The sequence below is a fragment of the Psammomys obesus genome, unplaced genomic scaffold (genome assembly GCF_907164565.1).
Source record: "Psammomys obesus unplaced genomic scaffold, mPsaObe1.curated_primary_1811, whole genome shotgun sequence".
Classification (NCBI taxonomy): Eukaryota; Metazoa; Chordata; class Mammalia; order Rodentia; family Muridae; genus Psammomys; species Psammomys obesus.
This window is the reverse complement of record NW_026590699.1, coordinates 3,902,208-3,914,595: the sequence shown is the minus strand read 5'-3', so window position 1 is coordinate 3,914,595 and position 12,388 is coordinate 3,902,208. Positions and strand designations below refer to the sequence as shown.

Genomic DNA, 12,388 nt, shown 5'->3' with positions numbered 1-12,388 from the left:
TGCCTACTGACTGTATGAAACATGAGTGGAAAGTATCTGGGTGTTTTCCTTAACCTTTTCTTCTTTGAACGGGATGTTTTATTCTGTGAACCGAGGATTTGGTCCTGCATGTGGCACAGGAACATAATGCTGGGACAGCTTGCAGGTGACACTTCCTGGCAGCTGAAGCAGCTGCCCGGAAGCCAAGGGCACAGCAGTGCCATGTCATCGACTTGGAGTGGTTTTGTCTCTGCTCTTTATGACTGTCATGCACTGTGTGCGCCGTTTCCCCGTCAGTCTGGATATAGAAGGCTGTGGCCGAAGCTATGGTTACTTAAGAAGACACTGTCAAAGGGACCAAGCTTGTGGGGAAAGACATGTGTACTTAAGTGAGGCTACGCTGCTAACAGAGCAAACTTTTTAAAAGTAATTTTTATTTGTTTCTAAATTACATTCTGTTTGTTTATTGTGTGTGCTGGGGGGCACACACGTGGAGGTCAGAGGACAAGTTTTTGTAGTCAGCTCTCTTCCTCTACCATGTGGGTCCTGCTGATTGAACTCAGCTTGTCAGGCTTAGGGGTAAGCACCTCTAGGCCAAGTCATCACACTGGCCCTGTTATATTTTTTTTGAGATAGAATCGTGCTGTCCTTGAACTCCAGATCACCTGAAAAGCCGGAGCCTCCTAAGCGTGATGCTGCCGAGCTCTTCTTTCCATGTAGTTTGTACAAACACTTAATGAAGTGGACAAAACAAATCACATGACTTTCAGTGTCCGTGCACAGGCACCACACACACAAACACACACACACGCAGGTGCACTGGGGTCAGCCCTGTGATTCCCTGCCAGGCAGGCCTCAAGTGCCCATGAATATGTAGGAAGGAAGAGCTCATGCAGTTCTGACAGCTTGTCATGCGAGAGCATCGTGAAGGGCGTGTTCCCAGCCTTGTCTTCCCCAACCCCCACGCTCCAGTTCTCCAAGTCCATGGTGCTGGATGCTTACAGCGAGTACGTGAACAACTTCAGCACAGCCGTGGCGGTCCTCAAGAAGACATGTGCCACAAAGCCTGCCTTCCTTGAGTTCTTAAAGGTAAGGGTGCTCTCCCTGTGTTGGGTTGTAACTCTACCTCATAACATGTCTGATGTCAAAGTACCTTAGAATGAAACTGGACTGAGCCCTGCCTTGAATGTGTGATGCAGTCTGGTGTAGAGAGTCCGTACCATCAGGTCCCAGGCATCTGTGTAGACTGGTGGAGGTTTAGGGATTGTAGCCTGCAGCATAGCTTGTTGAACTGTTTGTTCACCTTAAATGTGTATTTATATGTATAATATGTATACGCATGATATGATATATATAATACACATATATATATATATACACATATCATGTGTATACACACACACATATATAAAGGACGTTCAGTTGGAGAGCACAGGTGACAGGGCCTCCCATCTCCTCATGGTGTAGGGAGTAACCCAGTCTAGATCACAGGTTGGAAACGATCCCCTTCCTGGGACAGAGCAGTTAGACAAGGCCTGAAAAGGCTGACCCTGTGAGGGGGCGCGTGTGTCGGGGATATGGGGCCTGTGCCTTCCATTGTCAGGCTGAGCATCTCAGGCCCTGCTGTCCTCTTCTACCCACCACCGAGGGCGGTTCCCTGGCGCCTGCTGCTCTACAGGCTGGGCTCAGAGTCCAGCATGTGAGAGTGTCCTAGCTCAGCATGTGCTCTGAACCATATTACAGTCCCCTTCAAGGAGCTGGGGCCTCTCTGCTCAGACTCATTTGAATGATAAAGCCTTAGGGCACAGTGTGTTCTCAGCATTTGGACTGTGTTCCTGGAAATTGCTGCTTCCTAGGGTAAGGAGACCCAGGGCAAGAGTTCTTGCCAGCGCTGATGTTGTATTTAAGGTGGGATGATTTCCTCTCTTTCCTTCTACTGACCACAGCTCAGGTCTCCGATGTTCCATGGCCAAGGACGGTTATCCAGAAGTTAAATATTCTCTTGCTTTGGAGAAGCTGAGCTCTGTGTCCTTGAGCTATGACATCATTCTTTTCCCTGGGGGAAACAGAGATATTACTGAGTTAAAATCAATCTCCTCCTTTGAGGGTTTCATCAGAAACTTGATATAAACTGTGGCATTGCAGTGGCCACAGTCCCCACTGGTGTCCTCCCCAAAGGCAGGTGACCTTGAGTCTAGGCCTAGCTAAGACTTGCTGTACACTGTGCACTGGACAACAACCTTCACTGTGCAAGGTTATTATATGGAGATGTCCTGGGTGGAGCCTCAGGTGGTCTAGTACTGACATCACCCTGGACACTGAGAGATGCTGGTCAAGGGCACTGAGAGGTGCTGGGAGGAACTTTCTCTCTGAAGCAGCATAAGGGGTCCTAACCTCTCCTGGAGCAGACTGGCCAGCATGGAATCCTGAGAATCCTGGGAACTATAGCAGGGCCTGAGATAGCCAGGTGGGGCCCCTCCTCAGGGCTGGTGGCAGCAGTGAGTCCTCCCCAGGGTTGGGGTAGAAAGTATTTGTAAAGTTTCCTCTTGGTGGAGCTAAAAAATTGAAGCAGGGCGTTGAGCAGCCTGTTCCTCATCCGCGCTCTGTGCTTCAAAGACACAGCTAGGGTGAGCCACCACTCAGTAGCTTCCCATTCTTCCTGCAGCTGAGCCAGGATTCCAGTCCCGACCGGGTCACCCTCCACAGCCTTATGATGCGGCCCATCCAGAGGTTCCCGCAGTTCATCCTCCTACTGCAGGTATGCTCTGGGAAAGACCGGGCAGGAGGGGTTGGCCCTGCTGAAGGGTCTCTCCCCTTCCTTTCCCTCCTCTTCCCTTCTCTCCCCTCTTCTCCCCTCTCCTTTTATCTCCCTCTCCTTCCCCCCTCCCCTCCTCACAGGGGACAACAGGGCAGAATCAGCAGTATCCACAGAGGTGATATCTACTGTCTATGGAGACCAGAGGAGTCTGGAACTGGACTGAAGGATGGATGCAGGCTGTCATCTGGGTTCTAGGAGCCAAACAGTGTCCTCTGTAAAAGCAGCATGTGCTCTTAACCACTGAGCCATCTCTGTATGTAAATTGTCCAATTTTGTTGTTGACAGAGTTTCATATGATTTATGTACAGAGCAGAACAGTTTGATCATGAAAACTAGAATCTTTGGCTTTTCATGCTGAGATCTTTCCTAGTTTTAAAAAAACAATAGCACTTAGGGAGAAGCTGGTCATCAGAGATTCAGACAATGCCCATGCCATTCTAACAGCAGAGTTGGTCAGCGTGAGAGAATTAATGGACCGGAATAATAGATGTGGAACATTAAGGAATCATAAGCAACAACTATGAGGGACTGATTAAAAGTCTGCCTATGAGCTGTGTGAAAGGCTACGAGAGCATTTGTTGAGAAAAGGCTACTGTTTGGCTCCAGGGGAGCAATCATTTAGCATGCAGCACTTGCACAGAAAAAGCCACCTCTGCGATCTTTGTGGTAACTTTAGAAAAGGTGAGCGCTCTGCCCTTCAGTGCTGGCTATACTCCGTAAGCCTGGCGGCAGGATACAGAGCCATGCTCAGCTCTGGGGGTGGGGGGTTGTGATGCCCTGTAGACCCTGCAGGAAACATTCCTGAGTCCTGTTTGTAGCAGTGGGAAAGCGTCAGCCCCGTGTCTAATCCAGGTAGTTCCTGCTCTTCATTATGGCGTGTAAGCTGTTAGTCAGAGCTTTAGTCACCTAAGAACCTTCTCCAGAACTGGAGTCGGCCCTTTCACGTGCAAGTCCTTATTGTTTTGTGCTGCTCACAGCACTCACCAGAAGCTGAGCTTCCTTCAGCAACTCTGGCTTTGTAAGACTTCAGCAATCGAGGCTCCACCTCTGGCTCTGGTCAGTGTTTCCCAGTGATTTCCTATACATTTGCTGCACCGTGCTTTGTCAAGCACCTATACCATTTTAAAAGAAGTCCTTTGCTCTGTGTAGTTGGTCTCAGTGGTGAGCTTAGCTGCATCATCTCTCCAGTAGAGTCAGCCTGCCTCTGTAGCTCTGAGTTGGGCACTGGCTGCCCTCTCTAGTGGGGTGAATCTTCTACTGTAAGCAGGCATAGGTTTTGCTGGAGGTCCATCAGATAGCCAGCAGTTAGCTCAGCTGGAACTTCCGGTGCCCTTGCTATGCCTTCTCAATCAGCCCCTGCCTCATTACCTTCCTGTCAGGTTACAACGATGCTCTGTGCCTCCTGATTCCAGCCTCCCCCACCTGTGGGCTTTTCTTGTCCAGCCTTCTCAGGCTTGCAGGAAGTTAGGGTCTCTTTACTTAGCTGACTTTAGGAAGTGCTGTCACCGGCCTCAGCAACAAGGTTGTTTACCTTCCTCGTCACCGAGGTCTTCACTGAAGGAGAACATTTAATTCTCCTCAAGAGGCTCAAAGATCATATCATTTAAAGCTGTGCTCCAGGTGAGCGTGCTGAGGCTAGCCTTGAACTCACTATTCATCTCAGCCTTGAACTGTTGTTGATCCCCCTACCTAGGCTTCTGGCATGCTGGGCTGTCCTGTGTCACCACAGCTAGCCCCATTTCTAGCTTTTGCTTTGAAGTGACAAGTGCAGGACTCTCCAGGGGCCACTGGAGGGTTATTGACTGGCCTACTTCAGCATGGTGTCGCAGGTGTTTGGAGGCTGGAGGAGAAAGGGAGGTTCAGGGCACGGCCTGTCAGTAGTCAGCAGAATACACATTTATCGATGAAATCCACAGTCTGTGAGTGGCGTGGGTCACAGTGCCTTGGGCAAGTGCAGCAGTGGCACCGAAGATCTCCGTAACAGGGTGATAACGAAAAAGCTGAACCAGCGTGAGAATTTTCCAGCTGGGCTGCGGAGATGAGAATGCGTGCCCTTGGGAAACTCCCTGCGCATCAGGTGGAGACAGCCCCACAGCCTCAATCTGCAAGAGATGGGGGGTCTGAGCAGTAGAGCGGAATGTGGATACGTCCACCTGGTGCCATGCAGGGAGTCTTCCTCCTCCAGGACAGGCCGTTGGTGGCGTGTGGGGGATAGCACAGGGACCCTGTCGGGTGAGTTGACCGTGTGGTAGTTCTCAACCTTCCTAATGCTGTGACCCTCTAATGACAGTACCTTGTGTTGTGGTGACCCCCCCCCACCCACAAAATTATTTTGATATGCAGGATATCTGACATGTGACCCCCAAAGGGGTCACAGCCCATAGGTTGAGAACCACTTGTGTAGTAGCTGTCAGAGTGGCACATTTATTTAACCCTGCTGAGGTGTGAGTAGGTGGGTTTTTCTGACTCCGGTAGAACAATGCAGCTTGACTGTTCTGTCCTGGCCACTCTTGGCGTTCGGAGATGGTGGCATGTTCCTATGTCAGGGGCCCACACTACATATTTTTTTCATTCCCATGTAAGGTATTAAGCCAGTTTTGTTTTTACACAAAGAGCTGACTAGATGTTCAGCCACGTGTTGTGATGATTCTTATCCCTCTCCCAGCCTGGACTCTCCTCCAGAGGTGGCTGGCATCCCATGTCACCCTTGCTACCGGACAGAGTAGCCTGCTTGCTCTTGGGGTCAGAAGCATCCTTGCTGACTACCCACACTCTGTCTCCTGCTTGCAGGACATGCTGAAGAACACAGCTAAAGGACATCCTGACAGGCTGCCCCTTCAGATGGCACTGACGGAGCTCGAGACCCTGGCGGAGAAGCTAAACGAGAGGAAGAGAGATGCCGACCAGCGCTGTGAAGTCAAGCAAATAGCAAAAGCCATAAACGAAAGATACCTGAACAAGGTCTAGAGATGTATTCCTCAGTTCTTTGCTGAAGTATTTTTGTGTTGTGCTAACAAACAGGGTGACAGTTTGTGAATTGCTAGGTTAACTCCTCCTGCTCTGCTAACTGGAGTAGGTGGGGCTGGGTATGCCTGGGATTGCATTGTGAAACCTGACCTCTGCCCACTTGTTTTCTTAGGAAAGGGACCCGTAGATTTTATAGTTCCTCATTTGGATCCAGGGACCCTAAAATGGTCCTTAAGAGCTTTAGTTTCAGAACCGCATATTTTGTTTTAGATAGCGGTTTGTCTGTATCCACCTGCGCTGAGCTTCGTGTATCACAAAAACATGCCGCATGGCAGAGGGCCCTCCCTGTCCAGGCTGTTTGACTTCCTCTCCATGGAAGGATTTCTTGCAGCAGGCCACAGGCTTGTGTAGGCTTTCCCATGTTTGTTTAAGGCCCCGTCTATGGGGAGCAGTCAGCTTACATGCAGGTGCCATGCTAACTGGTACACATGCTATTTACTGTTGCTAATGCCAGATTCATTTTCCTCTCAGCTGGGGGATGTCCCGCATGCTGATGAGATCAGTGGCTTACCTCTGATGATTTTATGACTGTCCATTTTGAAGGGCTTTTCTCTGATGCTCTCAATGGCGGAGACCTTTTGAGTGGAGAATTAGAATCAGTTGTGGTCTTGATATAATTTGTGTCATTTGAAGTCAAGCATCTCTGTGGGGGCTTGGCGTGAGAGTGCTCTGGGAAGGAAGGCATACTAACTGCAATCTGGTGGCTGTCGCTTGGGCACCTGACCTCAATCCTGTGCACAGGCCATAAAAGGCCAGGTTGGGAAGTGGCTGGGAGCTAGGCAGTCAGGGGACACTAGACTCAGAAAGTGAAAGCAGTCGTCTGGGCCAAGGGTGCTGTATTTCCTGTTAATGAGCATGAAGTGATGTTCCACGGTACCAGTCAGGGTAGAGCATCCTTCCAGGAGCAGGTGGCCTTCTCCTTGGTTTAGGACATAGAGAGTGGCAGACAGTGCGAAGTCCAGATAATGTCTGGGGGATGTAGCTCAATAGAAGAGCTCTTGGCGGGTAGGTATCATGAAGGGCTGAGCTCGGTCACTGAGAGTAGCAAATCAACAACAGCAAATTAGGTTTAGATGCAAACCACCTTTGCTTTAAGGTTAGCTGCTATGTGACTTTTCAACCCCCAGTGCTGATGTCCATAGCATGTGAAGGTTAAGGTCACATACTGAGCCCAGTAGCTTACTTGTGAGGCGTGAGCAGGAGCTATGTATGGCCCTCCTACAGAGACTAGGCCATAAAACATGGCTCATATAAGCTTGTGTATTTTGGAAGAACCCCTTCCATTCTTTGCATGTGGTGACCATGTTGGTGTCCCTTTGAACCTTCAGCTCCTCAGCAGTGGAAATCGGTACCTCATTCGATCCGATGACGTGATTGAAACGGTTTACAACGACAGGGGAGAAATCATCAAGACCAAAGAACGCCGGCTCTTCATGCTGAACGATGTGCTGATGTGTGCCACTGCCAGCTCACGGTAGGAACAAGCCCATGCCACCTGTCAGCCTCACAGTGACACGCTGTGCACATCAGAGGACGAGGGAGAGGCTGCAGCCAGCCTCTCACCTGAACCGCACCAGGCTGTGGCTACACTCAGTACCTTAGGAAAAGGAAACTCACGGCAGGCTTTTGCTGTTGCTGCTGCTGCTGCTGCTGTTTTTGTGCTGCTGGGAGTGAGCCCCCGAGTGTTATGCCTGCCAGACAAGCTGTGGGCCTGAGGTGCAGCGCCAGCTCTGTGAGCTGACTTTTAAAGGATTCTATGAGCCAGTGGGTCTTCTGGCAGAATCAGGTGCACACCAGTGAACTCAGGCAGACGGGTGCTGGAGCTGGCCCCAAACTGACTCCACTCACATCCCTGTCACCTGCAGCTCTTAGCTGTCATTTAGCCGATTCTCTAAATATACTTCTGAGGTATTTTTCTAACATGTTTACCTCTGAGTCTATCCATACTTAGTCCCCCTTAGTTCTTTTCCCTTAGTTGGGCACAAGGCCAGTTCTGCAGCACATAGCTACTGAGGTAAGCTGAGGAGACCTGGGAAGGTAGGATCCTCAAGGATAGGTGGAGTGAGAGAAGGTGAGTGCCTGCTGCTGGGAGTAGGTGGTGAGCCTTTGGTAGAACACAGTGGACTGGCAGGGGGCCTGCACCCTGGATGGGGCATGCCTCCGGGAGAGCAGGCTGAGAACCATGCAGGCAAACAACACTGTCACACGACTCTTTACAGCCACCGTCACCCTTGTGAGTGGGTGGCCACCCTCCTCCCACCACCACAGAGCTTGGGCAGGGAGGTTATTCCCGCTTGCCAGGCCTCTGACTCCCTGTCAGCATATGGAGGGCAGTGACCGCAAGGTCAGGATGGCCACGTAGGTGCTGTCAGGAGCACCCTCAGTGACGTGACTGTCACTGTGCGGGTACATGATTGCATGAGCTGTGCATGTGTGCATGAGCTGTGGGCTCTGCAGCTGCTCTGGACATAGGTACTTGTGTCTCTTTGGGACTGTGTACCAGGTTGTGGTAAAAGAAGAGAACATATAGGTTTCTGTTTGCAGTCTGCATCCTCAGCAAACACTTTAGTCATGGAGTGTGGGGCGTGACTTGGTTTTTTTAATGTGGCTGTAATGTAACTGCATAGGAATAAAGGGGAAAGCTAGAGTCAACTGGACAAGGCAATCAGAGAAGCACACTTGGGATGTTGTCTCCAGAATCCTCACACACAGTTGCTGTGAGTTCTCAGGTTCTGGTAGAGTTGTAGAGAGGGTTTGCCTTGCCTGTCCTGCTGGAGTCCTAGCTGGAGCCAGTGACTGCTGTTTGTAGGAGGACCCTGAGGGCCATGGCAGTCAGATTGCTCCTCAGGGATGCATGAGGGATGGGAGGCATCAGAACTTGGTCCCATGGCAATCCATAAAGAAACAGCCTTGCATTTGTTCTAGGAACTCCCATGAGAGCCATGCTGCGATGAGCCAGAGGTACCTGCTCAAGTGGAGTGTGCCCCTAGGACACGTGGACGTTATTGAGTACAGTGGCAGTTCTGGCGCCGGAGAGCACAGTAGGCACCATGCGGCACACTCACCTGAAAGCCTGGCCGTGGTGGCCAATGTGAAGCCACGTGAGTGACAGCCCTGTCCACACTCATGGGAGCTGTGGGCAGCATGAGTTATAGGCCTGGCCCTCATTCCACCCCTGGAGTGGTGCAGCTATGGGACAGGTCAGCCTGCTGACTTGGTGGGTCTGTCTGACGTGACAGAGCCCTGTCTCAGCATTGCAATGGCTACAGCATGGCGGTAAATTGGTCAGTGGCGGTGTCTGGAGACCATGGGTAGGCTCTGCTCTGCTCTGGGCTGGCAGGCTTCTCTTTTCTTCAGTTCCCAGTGGTGAGCTCATGCATGTGGCCTTCACAGTGAAGTGGGCGGGTTGGCGGTGCTTTGGGTGTGACTCAGCGTTGCTCAGTAGTTGGGATTGCTATTACCAGTCATAACTCGGCCTGGAGATTTTGTTCTAAGAGCAGGAATGATTGCCTTCTCCTCCGCTGCCTCTTTAAACCTGAGTAAAGACTAGCTAGATTTAATTCATTTGTCACCTCTGCTGCTGGCCAGTTAAAGCACAGTGAATGGGAACTCTCCATAAACCTTAACCAGCATTAACCTTTGTCCCTGACAAATGCATGAAAGCAGAGACTAAAACTCAGCCTTTGTGCTGGGACATGAGCATTTGGGGGAAACACAGGGAAATGGAGCAGTGAGTATCAGGTCTAATCCCTTCTAGTTTCCTAATTCCCAGGAGGTTAGCAGTCACCCAGTTCAGTCATCTGCCTGGTACTGTGTTGTCTGAACACGGTATCAGCTGTACTATAAGTTGTACCCCCACTTAAAGCAACACACATCTTTACTTAGACTCTATCTAATCTAAAATTGAAATGCCAAAGAGTACCCTAGAGCACTCAGATGAGCAGCATGAGAGGAAGGGAGGGAGGGAGGGAAGGAGGGACGGAATGCAGGAAGAGAATGATTTTCCAAATTGTCATAATTTGTTGAAATTTCATTCTAGGGGAAACTGAATGTCTTTCTAAGCTGTCTTTAGAATCCCCTTTAAATCACTTGGGAGTGTTGATTGCAGGCTGTGTTGCATCTGTGAACAAAGATGACTGTGTTTTATATCGCTGTCAGTCTTAAAGTGTGTTCGTAGCTGAGATTGCCCCTCAGTGTTCAGACAGCCATTGATGTCTCTGAGCATGAGGCAAATTCAGATTGGACACACAGACTTCCATTTTCTTAGCAACTTCCTCTTGATGACTGGTAGTCATCAAAGGTAGAACGGGGTTAGACTCAGTAAGACATTAAGAGAAAGCAGGATGGTTGAGCAGGTCCTGCGGAAGGAAGAGACAGAAAAGGATTCATTTTCTTGAAGTCCTTTGTGTTGCTGTGACCTTTTCATCCCAGCTACTGTGCAAAGTTGAGTCATCCTGGAGAGCACACCATTCCTCCTCCCATTTCACTGTGAAGGCCATACCAGGAGCTAACCGTAGGAAACAGGAAAAAACAGGAGCCAGCCAGCGCAGAGTCTAGCTCTGAATGTGGAGCAGTTCGGGGGAGCTTCTCCACAGGAGAGGGGAGCTGACCTCATGCTGAGCTCAGGAGCATTGCTGTTATATCCTGTTGAGAGGAATCCGGGGAGTCTCTGGAGACATACAGACCACTCTTTGCAGGAAGTTGCTGGCTTTATGTTGTTAGGCAAGCACCGCGATGACCTCAGTGAAAGCAGGCTTTGGAGCATCTTCTCAGCAGCAAGACAGTTGTTCTACCTTCTAGAGATTTGCTCCGCTACTTGCCCTGGGCACACCCACGTCTTTGCATGGCACACCTCATCTTCTTGCTGATACTGATGGTGGAATGCTATGCCCTTGGAGGTGGTAACCTAGTGGGGGTGTGGCTTCACCTGTTAATTTCTCCCTCCATTTGCCAGTCTTTACAGCATGTCCTATTGAAGGCCTCTGTGGAACCAGTTAAAGGGCATGACCGTTTCCAATGGGTGTTACAGTTTAATTAAGTGATATTATTCTTGCTGTTTATTAGAACCCCGTGGTGAGCCAAGCGCTGGGTCCTGTAAGCCACGGGCGAATCTGCTACAGACCAGGCTATCCTGAAGCGAATTCTAGGAGCAGGCAGACTTTCTGACTCACAGGTGCTGCGCTGTGCGACACATCCCATAGTAGAAGCATGAACAGAAGCTTTGGCAGATAAAAGGGAATCAGTGTTCTCAGAAGTGCCTTCAAAACTAGCTTCTGGGTTGGGGGGAGATGAGGGAGGAGACTACAGCCAGGATACAAAGTTTTAATAAATAATAAATCAATTAAAAAAATAAACTAAAAGGCACCCCTAGCTTCTGGGAAGACTCAGGCTTCTGCAGATTGAGGTGGGCACCCTGGCCCACCCTTGAGTGTGCCCACTCAACTGGTGATCCCTGCGGCAGCTGTACGGGCCCCCTGGCTACTCCTAAGGGAGCAATGGTTCTGGGGTGGCTGTGGAAGCCCAGCCCTGGGAGACTGCTACTGTGATGCCCCTCCATCCTTAGGAACATAGGGCTGGAAAGGCCCAAGGTATCCTCTTGCCGCTTGAGACTCAGTGCATCGTCTTCTGAGCGGTACACACAGCAGTGCTTACTCACTCTTGAAGGGCTGTGTGGGTGGCGGGCCTCCCAGGCTGGACCTGCCCACTTGCTGAGGTTTGACTGAATGTCAGCTATGTCTGGAAATGTCTAATGGGATGCTGTCATATACATGTGTAAAGTGAAATGCCTCAGCGACCCAAGTTGGTTAGCCAGTCATCATCACGGACAGGCAGTTTTACTTTTCTTCTCTTTGATGGTTAGGCATTTAAGATGTGTTGCTGGTGACGTGTCTGCCGGCCAGTCACACCAGCACCAGGCAGTCAGCTCACTCGTGATGGAGCCGTCCCCCGAGTCTCCCTTGTGCTTCCTTCAGAGTTTGGCCTCTGCGTGTTCTTTCCCCATCCCTTGGGCTATTGTCTTGAGGCACTTTGAGAAGTCAGGTGGAAGCTCTTGTTCTCTGAAATCACATGACTTCTGTGCTGTTTGAATGGCTGTAACAATCAGTTTTGGAAGCTTGGTCTGTTGTTTTGTGTTGGAGGCAGAGTGTGGGTGTCACTGCCTAGCAACCAGCACTGGGAAAGGGTGAGGCAGTGCCAACAGGAGAAGCAAGGAGCTGCCCCTGCACAGCTCTAAGCACCCACAAACAGGGTCCAGTCAGTCTCATTGAGTTTCCATGACAAACTCTGCATACACAGAAAGGCTTGGGAACCAGTGAACTGGACTTCCCTCGGGGCCCACGGATCGGGTTAAGTGTTCACAGCCCATGAAATTATTTTGCAAAGTGTGTGTTTGCTAGGGCAGTTTAAAAGGTTTCCCCGAGTTTTTCAGCTGTGGCTCAGGGCTGGGAAGGGGAAGATGATGAGCCATGTGTTGGGACTCTGCTCACAGGTAGCCCTGACCATGCACAGTAACCTGCCGCTCTGCTCACAGGTAGCCCTGACCATGCACAGCAGCCTGCCCTCTGC

At 50.4% G+C, this 12,388-nt stretch overlaps 1 protein-coding gene across 2 annotated transcripts in view; it reads left to right on the top strand.

Moving 5' to 3' along the window:
- Nucleotides 1–12,388, top strand: part of Arhgef10 (Rho guanine nucleotide exchange factor 10) — an 83,888-nt gene that overhangs the window by 40,037 nt on the left and 31,463 nt on the right. For both annotated transcript variants that reach the window (XM_055608474.1, XM_055608473.1), the window contains 5 exons: nucleotides 952–1,068; nucleotides 2,645–2,737; nucleotides 5,588–5,758; nucleotides 7,153–7,298; nucleotides 8,750–8,925. In XM_055608474.1, coding sequence (XP_055464449.1) covers nucleotides 952–1,068; nucleotides 2,645–2,737; nucleotides 5,588–5,758; nucleotides 7,153–7,298; nucleotides 8,750–8,925 — 703 coding nt within the window. The remainder of the gene's footprint in view (nucleotides 1–951; nucleotides 1,069–2,644; nucleotides 2,738–5,587; nucleotides 5,759–7,152; nucleotides 7,299–8,749; nucleotides 8,926–12,388) is intronic.